Raw genomic sequence first — 13,711 nt, 5'->3', positions numbered from 1 at the left:
TTTAGTTTAAGGCCAAATTTTTTGCAGGAATATCAGTCTAACAAGACTGTAAACACATACATGTGTATGGATGCGAGACAGGGAGAGATGGAGCCAGTGGGAACTAGCTGCCTTAACAGGCAATGGCAAGCACTGCTGTTAGTTTATATATAATCCTCTATCATAATGATGAGTCCAATTTCCAGAAGTTATAAAACAGTTGTAGGTGCATTAACATATTCCAGCATGTGCCTAATCTATACATAAAATGTATGCATAACTGCTGCAATCCTGTACATATACAGGACCAATTATACATTTAATACAGGACCAATATTTTATATAGGACCAATTAGACATTTGTGAAAACAAATCATTTTTTAGGCAAATAATATTTGTCTATTAGGCTAGGGCTTCTTAGGCATGCAACTTAGGACATCCTTGAATGTATACTCCATATTGCCATATGCCATGCCGCATGTTTTGTTAGTTTTTATTTCTGAAGTTTCTCTTTTCTCTAATACTATGTAAAATTACAACACTGACTAAAGCCTACCTGAGACTTTTAATGAATTAAATCAACTTATATGAAAGTGGAATTAAATGTAGAACTAAAGTAATTAGAAATCAAAAGTAGATCATGCCATAAATTTCATCTGAACAATGCTAATAGAGAAAGTCCTCTTGTATCCTCTTTCATTAGAAACTGTCTTAGGAGACTAATGCTGTAAACTTTCTTAGGGTTTTATACACATCATGAAGTTTGCTAATTAGTCTCTTATTGAAAGTAATAACTCTGGATTTCCTTCAAGTCACGTTTTCCTCTCTATTTCACAAACCAAAAAATGTCAGTTACTTCTAGCACTTAAATAGCAAACAAATTTAGCTGCTAAACAAGTATCTAGCAAAACCAGAAGATACTGGAGCAGAGGAAAAAGCGGCTTTCAGTGGAGCTACTTTCCAAGTTATCTGCCCACAAAAAAACCATCAAAGTAGATTCCTAATTCAAAACTACTAGGGGTCAGCTCTGTATGATCACGAAGGCCATTTGCTGTAGTTCAGACACCAGGATTTACATACAGGATTTCCATTTAAATTTTCCTAACGAGAACTTCTCGGTTTACTTGGGCTTTGACTGAAATGGTCCCAAAATCTCAGGAAGGAGCAAGTACCATGAAACTCAGGGAAAACAGAGTACCCACTGTTTTTTATTGTCACAGACAAAGCCGCTTTATTGTTAGACTGTCCTCAGGGAATCACTCTGACAGCCAGGTTTTGATTTTGCTGTCCCTCAAGTAACAGAAATGCTACATGTATCTTAGATAAAAACTAACGGAGACGTTTTGTTGCAAAATCTGAAGAAGCTCTCTTGTAGCTGAAGTCTTACCAGATATTTGAATTTTCATTATTTATAATTTTTCCATTTGGCTCACTTATTTTGATCGGGCACACAAAAAGAGGTAACAGCAGGATTTTCCAGGTGCTGCTGTCTTCTCTTCATCACTTTTGCACTACTGTTGTTACAGTGATTTAAAATATGTCTGTTATGTGTGAGTGTTCAGTATCCGTGCTGGGGAAATAAAAGGTCTTTCAATATACTGTCTTTTTTTTCCAGGTGATTATATAACATGGCTATAAAAAAACCCACCATTTGAAACACACAAAACCAAATTTTGACTGGGAACTTTATGCTGAGATTTAGCCTGCAGCAGATCTTTAGAAGTGAGCTAGAAACTGAGCATTTCCATTACAAACAGAAAGCAAAGGATGCAGCAGCTTGAGGGTTACACAGTCGGAGGAAAATGCCTTCCCTTCTTTATACAACCAAAAATGATTTTGCAGTGGTGTCCAAAATTTGCTTCCTATGACGTTTGGTGAATTGAAAACAAAACAAAACAAACAGAAAGACTGAGATACAGATGTTATAAAGCTGTCTACAAGCAAAACCTATTTCCTTTCCCCTCCCCCCTAGATAATTGCTCCAATTTTTCCTCCAGCTGAGTTCAGATTGTTTCTGCCTAACAGATGAGAGAAGCTTCATCACATTGACTATACAGCAGACGTTTAATCATATATTTCCTAGAAGAGATGAGAAAAAAGTCCAGAAACAAAACACGAATTGCTTAGAAAAAAGTAACTGACAAAAGAGGCTCATGCTCAAAGTTGTGCCTTGTGTCAATTAATGTCATGATCCAAAAGATGTTTGCAGAAGCCTCACACATTCATAGAAGCAACGTGCCTTGGAAACTATGACAAAGAAGCAAATATGCTGTGACATAGCACTTTGTCAGCCAGAGAAACCTGTGACCCTAAAACCAAGGGGAGAATCTAAGTGCTTACAGCATTAAATCCTTCCCTGATTCAACTGACAAGTGGGTAAATCCGGAGCTACGGACAGCTGGAAAAGGCACAGGCCCACAGAGCAGGATGCGGCCCCCATCACCTTGCACGTGGTGGGTGTGCAGAGGGCAGGGGGAAGGCAGGGCAGGTGCCAAAGGCCATCCCAGGGCACCACCGTGATGATGTCCCTCCAGCAAACGGTGGGAAACAGGCAGACCTGGCAGTGGGTTGGTATGGCCACAGGGATGCTGTCACCCAGTGATTAACCTATGTTGCCATATCCTAGGCCTGTCAATCCCAATTTTGCAATAGTGTTTTTGGAAGATTTGTCCCAGCCTCCTACAGAAATTTTCAGCTATTTTTTTGCATAGCGCATTTGTTACAAGCGAATTACTGCAGCCTTGATTCACCCATTGGGACTGGATCCAGCTCTCCTCCCTCAGCTGAGGTAGAGGGCTTGTACCTAGTCTGTTAATTTATGCCAAAGCATAAATAATTGCATTACGTCTTTTTCCCTCAAACATCTTACCCTTATAATAGCTCCAGAACTAAGTAGCTGCTTTCCTGACATGCACGGATGTTTTTATGGACTTTTAAGAGCCACACATTGATTTAGCCACATCCTAGAGGGCTCTCTCATTGGGTGGATGTCCACAGAATTTAAAGATAAAATTCTCCAGGATGGTTTTTAATGCTTTTAAACAAGTTTTGTACGGATACTATGAGATGCGTGAATGCTGTGAGCTAGGATTGCAAATAAAGATATTTCAGATTAGCAGCCATTTCTATTCTATTTTCGCAATTTGTGGAAAAAACTGTATTTTATCCTATGAACCAGTTTATCGTTTGGTGCAGCCAAGTCTGCTGTCCCTGGGGATTTACAGCCACAGCCGCCTTCCCTCCCTAAACAGAGTGAGGAGCGGAGCTGGATCACCAGGGCCAACCCAGCGAGCTGCCTCGAGCGAGGGGGTGCTCTGCAGAAAGCAGCCTGGCCAAAGGCTCCATTGTCTCCAAGGAAGGAAAACAAAACTTTCCTGATTAACAGCCTTTGGCATTTCTGCAAAACCAAGAAGTGACAGATGGGATTACAGAAGAAGGGAGAGCAGAAAGATGGAAAAATGAGTATAAATCAAAAAAACATCTTGGGGATGTATCTGAAAGATGAGTAAGACCAGTGTGCCAGGGTGCTCTTAATGAAACAGAAAGATTTGGGACAGAAAGGAATGTTATAATCTCAAGCATTCACTTTTCAGGGTGTGGTTCCCTTTGAGAAAATGGGATTTTTAAAATTAAGCATTACTATAAACTAAGTATTAGCACAGACTATACTTCCATATTAGGAACGAAATCAGACATTCAGGTATTATTATTATTATTATTGTTGTTGTTGTTGTTGTTGTTATGAAATGCTTAATAATATCTCTGCTCTACTTAAAGCAGTAAAGAGTACAAGTGTGGCTTGATTTATTCACAAACTATTCGCCAATATGCCCAGAACTGCCCACGGGAATGCAAGACTGGAAGTGGACTTCTCGAGTCTCCCAAGATCAGGTCGACCATCAGCATAAATCTTGTCATAAATTGATAAACTCCATCTAAAAATAGGCAAGATTTATGCCTCCGTTGCTGTGATGAAAGGCAGCCCCAGACCTCCCCTCCCCAGTGGCTGGAAGGCGTCCAGCTTCCAGATAGCGAACATCCCCGACCAGTCCTTGCCTGCTCATGTGAGCAAAAAGTGGAAAGAACGCTCTTTCAGAAGGGAATAAACATTAGTTTTAAAACACGGAGAGACTGGGATTTGGTCTTTGCTATCGATGAAGTTACAGTTGCCTGATGGAAAGGATGTATGCATAGATAATTAATCTGCAGTGAAGCCAGTTGCTGGGAAGTCATTAACAGCTTGTTTGGTTGATGAGAAACAGTGTCTCTGTGACAAAATTTGGTTTGGCTGGTGAGGATTCACTTATTCAAAAGACACAGAGCCTGTTCGTTGTGCATTTTCGGAAACATCAGCTCCATATCAAAAGCCAAAAAAAGACATTCCTTTTTCATTTTTCATGTAATACTGAATTTTTTCGTTTATGACATGACAAAGGCTTTAAAAAATTTTAGTGTTTATTTCTACAAATAAATGCTAAATAGCATAACTTTTTTTTAAAGTTTATATACCCCTTAATAAAAACGTGGTAACTTTAACATAAAGAATAATAATTTCCTTTCCTTTCTTGTTTTTCAAAGTTTGAATTATGCATGAAACCCAAAGCTTCTTTTTTTTTTTCAACTGGTTTTACACCCCTCAAAATCAAAACTGACATTAAAATAACATTATTAAAATGAATTAAAATTAAGTAAGGAAAATCAAAGTATGTAACAGCAGTTTTTAAAGTGTACTACCTATGTTTTTACATGTTTACAAATTGTGTACAATATATTTTACATAATTATCTGTAATATATTGTATCTGTCGTCAGTTAGAAGAGGCCCAGCTAAAAAGTAAAATTACAAATCAGAAAATTGGTTCTGTTTTACCTCAAACCAGGACATTATCAAATAATGAGATAGAAAACATTTCCTATAAAACTAACTACCTGTTCGGTTTTAACCTTTGAGTGAGTTCATATGGCAACACTAATACAGTCATTGAAATTTCGTCTTTTCCTAATATTTTGTAATTTAAAATTGATAACATTAATGTTGCAACCAATATACTGTATGATTAATTTGGGTTCCTGGTTTGGGATGAATTACTGTCACAAAGAAGCACAAAGAAAGAGAGTATACTGACTTTTAAAAAATCTATCTAAGCCTCAGCTTCTCGTAATGTTGGAGGTATTCACATCATATCTGAAGTTTTCACAGAGCTCTGAGAAAAAGAGATAGCTTTAAAGTTTACTTCCATGTCCCCCCTTGCCTGATTTCCAGCACGGCCTAGGTCCAGGGTTTTGACTGAAGCTCATTTCTTAATATTTAGCTAATTTAAATGCTAATTAGACTAATTTGATGAATAAAACGTGGTAGGAATCCATTAACAACTTTGCTGATATTGCTTTATGCCTACAGAGAAATTTTCTAAAACAGGACTCCGGGGACAGTAGCGCATCTGTTACCAGTTGAACAAGTTGGATTTTTTGTAATACTAAACCTTAGAGTTGGTAATATAATTGCAGAGGAGATGGAGGAGCGATTTTAAATTTTCCAGATCTCACCCATCTTGGACATAGGCCACTAATGAAGAAGAGGCCTTATGTTGTCCTGGGCCGATCTGCTTCATGGGTTTTGCTCTGAGTTTTATCCACAGAGGAAGCAAACATGCCTTGTCTCTGTCTCTCATTACCTACTACAGTTGTTCCAGCTGATGCTACAGTTGTTCTGCCTGACGTTATTGCTGCCTATACAAAGAACTCAAGCTGTTCACCTCAAGTCTGGTACTGTGGATAAACTTTCACAGTTTTGTTGAGCCCCATGAAGTCAGTGAGGCTCCACAGAGGTGATGCGGACAGAAAAATGGATGAGATGATCTCTTTGGAAGAACAGTCCTGGGTTTTTTAGGTTTGGTTTGGTTTTATTTGCTTTGGGATTTTTTTTGGTGGATTATATTTTTTTTTCCTTTTTTTCTGCAGCATGTGTCATTGCCACAGTCAAAAAGATACTTGAGCAGATGCCAAATTTTCAACATGTGACTTTGAATCTGTTCATAAGAAAAGTTGCTCTTGGGCTTAATTAGGTGACTGAACTTTCATCTGAAAAAGACAGAAAAGAAGTCCTATGGAGAACTTCCGTGGGACTTTATAAGGAAGAAAAAGAGGCTTCTCTAAAAAGAGAGTGCCTTTCTGCAGAGCAAGCAGGTAGATGCGTTATGGCAGTGTATGCCACAGCGAGCTTTCTCTTAAATGATACCCATGTTTCAGAAGCTCTGGGTTAAGACTCCCTTCGTCACTCAAATTTCCCAGGGCTACTCCCTAGGTAGCACTGATGAAGAAACCTGGCTTCCTTTCACATATACAGACAACCATACTCATATCAGAATACCTTTTCTGTGCAACACTATTGTTATTTAATGCTGCCTGTCTGCTTGGAACATACAGTGTGCCCTTCTCTGAATAAATGAGGCTGCTGCAGGAACCCCAATGCAGTCAGAAGTGAAACGGTCCTGTGCAGAAGCCTGTCAACAGACACTGTAATGCCAATGAAAACTCAACCATTTTTCACCGGGAAAATAAACTTTCCCTGCTAGTCTGACTAGTAATTAGCTGTTCAACTGACAATACCTTTTCTCTGTGATTGAGGTGTGAAGCTTGTTTCACTCTAAATCAGCAGTATTTACCTTGTGCCAGCTCCTCTGATTCCTAGCCCATTAACTTTCCCATGCTATCTTAAATTGAACTTAGAACTTATGAAAACTGATAGCACTGCAAATATGAGCTTTCCGTATCTCAGTGAATCCAGTATATCTGTCAACAAGCACATGCGCCTCACAATATTGAGCCTTTCTAGACTTCCAGTGTTTCTCAGCCACAATTTACTCGGAGGAGGGGTGAAAATGTTTTGTATCTGGTGTGTCATCTGGGACTCGTGGCTGAGACTGACAACGAGCAAAGCTCGTTGATGAAGCTTTGATGCCATGGGGATGTTTGTATAATACTTACTGGCAGAGAGCATAAACTCATGTTGTCTTCTGCAAGTTTTCTACAATATGGAAGCTTTTATTTCACAGTGATTGCTAAAAAAGAGTCTGCTTTGGACTCTGATCTCCTCCTGTGTCAGCTCCCATGGCTGAATTAGTCTGCGGTTATTTTAATTTGCATGTAGAGCAGCAGTCCCCACAGGGCCATCGAAAAAATTCCCCAGCTTTGTGGGAAATATGGATTCAGGTCCCTCCCTGCTAAAGATTTTCTGCTAAAGATTTTCTGTGATACTCAAAGTGGAATACATAACTGAGGCAACTCAAAGGCCTGCAAGCATCTTTCTTCTTCTGAAGATAAATATATTTCATGTATGACTTTTGAGTCCGCATAGGTATTTAGATACTTAATTCTGATTAAAAAAAAATAATCAGTGGCCGAAAGAAACTTAAATATCACTTTGGATCTGGGCATTACTATTTCTTTGCCTTAGTTTTCCACCTGTAAATATTACTCTACCTCGCAAAGGACCCAAAAAGATAAACATGTTACAGATAGTGAGTGATGTGCTCGAGGATAGCTGTAGTGGGGGCCATACAAACATACAATAATTAAAAAGGGGGTAGGAAGGAATGTAAAGGAGGTCATCTGTATTGAGAATACCATTTATCAGTGAAAAAGCTCCAAATCAGCTTACCACTATTTTAGTTTAGTTCTGTGTTTTTTTTTTTTTTTGTTTAAACTTTTGTTCCTGAATGCCAAAAGTGAATGTAATTAAGTTTAAAGTATTTCAAACGGAGGTCAGTACTCACTTCTACATGTTGACAGGTCTGAATGAGTTTCGCCAAAAGAGTTTCCAGTTCAGTATTCCTCTTAATAAGGTTGGTGAGGTTACTCTCCAAATTTTGCTGTCAAAAAGAAATAACACAACACATTAGCATTTTGAAGAATTTAACATTTAGGTGAACAGTTGAAGAATGGATATATTTTCAGGATCTGAGTTTTATAATTACACAGGTATAAACATAAGACTTTCATTTTGTTATGCTCCATTGGATGTTTTGTCTATGCATCAAGCATGGCAAGACAAGAGAGCAGAAAAGTTCAACGTAAGAGCAAGTTCTAGAAAATAGAGTTTCTAAGGACCTACTAAAAAGGAGTAAGGAGAACAGCAGGGAAGGTAAAAAATGTTTCACCAAAAAAAAGTGGTTTATTTTGGCTGAGAACACTTTTTGACTCCTTATTTCCTGCTCTCAGTCTAACATCTGAATTTAAAAGCCTGCTGCTAACTGAGGTCTCTGAGCATGTGCCGCTTTGGGACTGTGTTTGTATGGACCCAGTAGATGGGCCAGCACTTTTTTGGGATTCACAGCACAGAGGAGATTGATCTAATGGATTTAAATGCCTAGTTCAGTAGAGTTATATTTTTTAATAAACAATTCTAAGGAAAAACATCCTTTCTATGCATAAGAATAAAATGTCTACTCACAGACTGTGCCTTCACTAATTGTTCTTAAGGGAGAACTTGTGGCTTGTGTCTATCAACTGACTATGGCTGCAATAAATATCTGCAACTGGAAGCTGGGAGTGCTTCCCAGCTTCCAGATCTGAGGCCGCATCCTGGCCGCTGTACTATTACATGTGAGATTGAGGTTCTAGAAACAGATGTTTCAGCCTCCCTTCTCCCATCCGTACCCCCACAAAGGAAATCCAAGGGCATGAGGAGGAGGAGGTCTGTGATGGCTGTGACCCGCTCCCTGGTCTGGCTGCCTCAGGATCAGGACTCTGTGGTGCACTCTGGAACCTGCAACTACCAGCGCCTCGATTTTTACTATACATCCTGTGATAGCTGCTGTTTTACAGGAAATTCCATTTTCTGGAAGCATATGGGCATGAAAAAGTCCTGGTCTTGCATGAAATGCAAAGTTTCCACAGAGATAAAAGCACCCTGTAAATATAACTTCAGTACATAAAAAAGAAGAATTAAAAAAAAAAGAAGCAAGCCATTAAAAAGAGTCCTGACTGTAAACACTCATTTATTTCAGTAACTTCAGGGGCATAAATTTCATTTTAAAAATCCTGGGGACAGTTGGTGTGACAGGCAGTTCCTCATAGTTATTCATCTACGTGAGTGTGGGACACTGGTCCCTTGCTTAGTGTTCCCGAGGGGCTGACAGTCCCTGCTTTTTAATTGTACTTTGTCCTCCGAGCAGCCCCCAGTATCTGGGAAGTACTGAACAAGAATACCAGATCTAGGCCCTGTGCCGCTCTCCTCACAAGGGCTGTAGTGTCTCTGCAGAGCTCTCATTAATTTCACCCCTCCTCATCTTTTATTAATGGGCTTCTTTTCTTCACCCTACTGCTTCTCTCCCCGATGTATCTATTCCGTTGCTTAATTCCCTTCAGCTACCATTAACCCACCTGACTTCTCTCATCCCTTTTCTCCCCCTCCACCCTTACCACCTCCGCGCGTGCATTTAATCTGTGTGTGTGTGCCTGTGTGTTTTCTGGCCCTGTTCCTCCCTGCCTATTTCATGGTGTTTTAAAACACTTTGTTCTTTTCCCTCCCTTTCTGCAGCCGTGCAGTCTCCTTACCCCTTCTTGCATATGGCTCCAAACGAATGAAGCTGGCAGCATTTCACTGCTGAACTGTACACCCTTTGCCATTTACCAGGGCTGATGCTGTCAACACCAAAGGAGCAGTCGGTCCTGTTCCATTTAAGATAGCACAGGACTTTGATGGCTTTACGTATGTAACCCTTCTGAGAAGCGTGATGGGTGTCTGAAGTACATAATTTTGGCATTTTCTTCCCAGTACAGCTATGCATATCGCGTATCACAAGCTCTGGCTGAAAAAATACCTTCTACACTGCATTTATTTTATAGCCCATTAAAACAAAGAGTAACAAGAACGGGCATTCTTTACTGAACGGTTTGAGCTGTAGCTTATATTTCCATAAGCTGTACTGTGAATGATCATTTAATTGCAAAGGCGTGTTTGCTGTGCTGTTAGATGTCCCTTTGTAGAGCTGAGGCTCACATGCAGTCAAAATACCATATATAGTTACAGTATCAGATAACCTTTGTCTTTAAAAACCAGTTTGTTAAGGGGATAAAAATGTGCAAATACTCTTGAAATGATATTTATACACGTTCTTATTGCTCATATATTCATTTTGTACATGCTCTAATATTTTATAGCAAAAGATTTAAAATCAAAAATGTATATTCTTGATTGGGATTGCCTAATTTCATATGTATTATTGGACACAATAAACGCTAACAGTCAGGACCTACACTTACTATGAAGAAAAAATGTTCTCAAAGCTGTTATGGAATACTGCGGTGATTTTCAATAGCCTGAAAGTCTCTTGAACTAAGGCCATTAACATATGGAGAGTAAGTATTTTTCTCTGAAACAGAAATTTATTTACCCATAGATTATATGCAGATTATTGTATCCAGGATATTTTCAAATCCTGGATAGAGAACAGAATTTTAGACTAAGTTCTCTATCCAGTGAATACAACCATAAACCCATATACATTATTATGGTCTCACACATCTCTCTTGATGTCCTTTGCATTTCTCAATTGTGAAAATAAAGGATAAATACTGAACAAGTGAGTTGCCTTACAAAAATTACAGTTAATGCATTGCTGTGCTCTAGCTTGTTAAACTGTGTCATTTTCAAACTGGAAAGCCTGGAATTCCATTTCCTTGCACTTTGGTATGCAAGAGGTTGGGGTCTTTTTAAGTTGAGAAGTATCAGAATTTTGTTAAACTTTTGTTGAAGAGCATCAGTTTATATTAATGCTTTACTAAATACCAAGAACCTGGCAGCTGCTTTATGAAATTAATGTCAATCTTTTCAGTTTCACAAGGGCAAATACTGAATGGCAGCTCTTAAAACTGGCCTGACCTGAAAGTTTTAAAGGTCATCAAAATTTGATCAATTCTTGCGGTATGTTTACCTGGATTTTGTTTTGGCAGTATCTTCCTCTAGTTCTTTCCCCTATTTGATTCCCATATGGACCCCTTTGGCTACCACATGACAGCGTGTACCAGAAGCAGAGTTCAAGCCCTGCACTCTTTCTTTACTCTGTATAGGGGAAGCTGGAATGGGCCTAAAAGATGTTTAAATTTCAGAAGCAGAAATTTGCTCACAGACTTTCCAAAGTGTTGCAAACTCATTTCACATTCACACCTAAAAGTTTCCAGGTTGTGTGAAACTTCAATGCCAGATTTGTAGCTCTGGTCATCTTGAAAAATTGATTCAGTGCTGTAGACCAGAATTCCTGGCACAGTGAATTGTAGCCAGGTTTTAAGTCTGGAAAAATCGTACTCTCACATTATGATGAATATATGCAAAAATGAGCGGCAGAATAAGCTTATTCAAAGTATCTTCCTTCCTCCCACCTAATCTTCTACTGCCGTGCTCTTAGGTGAAGCAAATTACAGATGTATTTTTGGAAATGTCCTATGTAAAACATCATTTCTTAAACATTTGTACCCGCCTGTCCTTACCTTTTTTTGTCACTTGCCAATTTTTGTTGTTATCTGTCTATTAAAAACTGATCTTAGAAATGCAGGGGTTGGTTTTTAAAATAAGGGCAATAGTTGTTGCGCGTTTGCTCTACGGACAGTCTTCACGCATGTTAACTCAGTGGATGCAAACTGCTCTCAAAAACCAAAAGCCAGGCTGAATGCTTCCTGACTTACCAATGCAGACCCAGACCAAGATCTTGACATTCCAGGCGTGCTTTGCAACTGTTTTTACAACATCCAGTATAAAGTGAAAAGAATGCTTACTGTCCATTTAGCATGGTCTGACAACTATGCAACATAAATATTCCTATGGTCTTGGGATAAATCCAAGTAGATGAAATCACAGACATGTAATTGAAAAGGACAGTTGAGGATGATGTTTCATTTTGACTCTGCATGCCTATAAAATGATATGATCCAGGGACTGGAGTCTGAGGCTGGAAAAATTAATGCTAAAAATTAGAGGAAGGCAACTCAGGACTGGATGCCTTCTTTAAGCTGCTGTCTAGCTCACACTGAACTCATGGTCTTGTTGCAGTAACGATTGCGTGAGGCTGGTGCCCTGATTGAAGTGGGAGGTCAGACTAGATGATCATAATGGTCTCTTCTGGCCTTTAAATCTATCAGTCTATGAAAACCAAATGTGAACCCATGCCCTTTGCCAAATTAACAGTCTCACGCAAAAGCATCACTTGTCTAAAATAGGAAGGTAGCACAAACAGATAGTCCTAAGCTACTATATGGGTTGGAAATGCTGTCAAAATAAATTAATGTAAGCTTCTAAAGAAGAAAAATGCTGAGTTGTGTGCTCCTGCCTTACGTCACAGCGGAGAAAACAGCAATGTCCCCGAGATCTTCTTCTCGGTGGCATTTTTCTGCTCCATAAAAAAAAGTCTATTCAAACGGCCACAAGATAAAACATATAGCTGTCAGCTATAATGAGATTTTAAATTCCATGTGAAGTAAAGCCACTGTCTTTTTCTTATTAAAAATATACTTTTTCCTGCCATTACTAAATGTAAGTACACATTTGTATTTTCCACTCTTTGTTTACTGGAAGGCTTTGAGAACCGATCCACTGAAGCTGCAGCACATGCTAAGACTCACGCACAGTGAGACAGTATTTTGTCACAACAGCCTTGCTCACCGTTTACATCAAATTCATCACGATCAAAGCCTTTAGGTAGCAAACACTGACAGCAGTTTGCATCTCCTTTGCTCCTGGTGTACAGCTGACCAGGGTAAGGCATATTTTGAGGCTACCTCCCAGTTTAAAGAAAACTACTTTGGAGAGCCTTCTGGGCTTATCAGAGCCCTGTATAGTAGAAATTAGTTTAAGTAATCATGCAGGTTTCATGAGAACCACAGTCACTCTCCCATCATCTCTTTACAAATGGTCAAACTGAAACAGAGGTTATATATTTTCATATTTGGTTGTTTAAAGCATGTAACCAAAAGCCACACAGTTACACTGCTGTAAAACAGAGATGAGGAAAAAAACCGCCACAAAGCAGAAGTGTGATCGTATCCTAACTTACTCCAGCTAGGGGGGCAACTGGAGTGGTGTTGACACGCAGATCAGTCTTTAGTACCTGCAGGCTGGCTAGGGATCATAAATACATACACCCTGTTGCTAACAAAGTCCATGCAACCACATCTTCACTGCAACTGTTTTTCCTTTGACTCGAAGAAGTTACGCTTGCATGTGCTCCAGTTACGCTTCCACCCCATCGTGGTGACATCCCCTATGAACTAGGCCTGTTGCCTCCAGGACTTGTGTCTAACCTATTAAAAAAGTTGCCAATCAATTCCAGAAGAACTGCCAGAATATCAAGCATGGTTTTGATCCAGGTTTTGGGTGTATGCGAGTTTAACGTTTCCTTTGGTGTTCTTTATTTAAATGGACATGCCAGGTGCACATGGAAAAACTTAAGCTAATTTTTATTATATGTACTTGTCCTGAAACAGATGACTACTCTTCCGTAGGATACACATGCTCGACCCTGTATTTCTCCAGCCAGGGAATGGTAACATTTGCGGTTAATAGGAATGGATTGACCTCAAGTCTCAAATGTGCAGAGCTTGACAACTACACTCCACATTTCTATGTGAAAAGAAATAACAGCTACGTTGTTGATACACTCCTGGGGACTAAGATTTTTACCTCAAGTGATTACAGTATATCACAAGGAAAGACCCATGAGATGCTGAGCTGTTAATTA

General features: G+C 39.3%; 1 protein-coding gene across 7 annotated transcripts in view; it reads right to left on the bottom strand.

Annotated features, from left to right (window-relative positions):
* The window catches only part of MID1 (midline 1), a 252,247-nt gene that overhangs the window by 38,929 nt on the left and 199,607 nt on the right, over window positions 1-13,711 (bottom strand). For all 7 annotated transcript variants that reach the window (XM_074606681.1, XM_074606652.1, XM_074606671.1 and 4 more), the window contains exon 3: window positions 7,754-7,849. In XM_074606681.1, the coding sequence (XP_074462782.1) occupies window positions 7,754-7,849 (96 nt within the window). The remainder of the gene's footprint in view (window positions 1-7,753; window positions 7,850-13,711) is intronic.

This window comes from Larus michahellis, chromosome 1, assembly GCF_964199755.1.
Source record: "Larus michahellis chromosome 1, bLarMic1.1, whole genome shotgun sequence".
Lineage (NCBI taxonomy): Eukaryota > Metazoa > Chordata > Aves > Charadriiformes > Laridae > Larus > Larus michahellis.
Note: the sequence above shows the minus strand (reverse complement) of the source record. Positions and strands in the feature narration are given on the sequence as shown.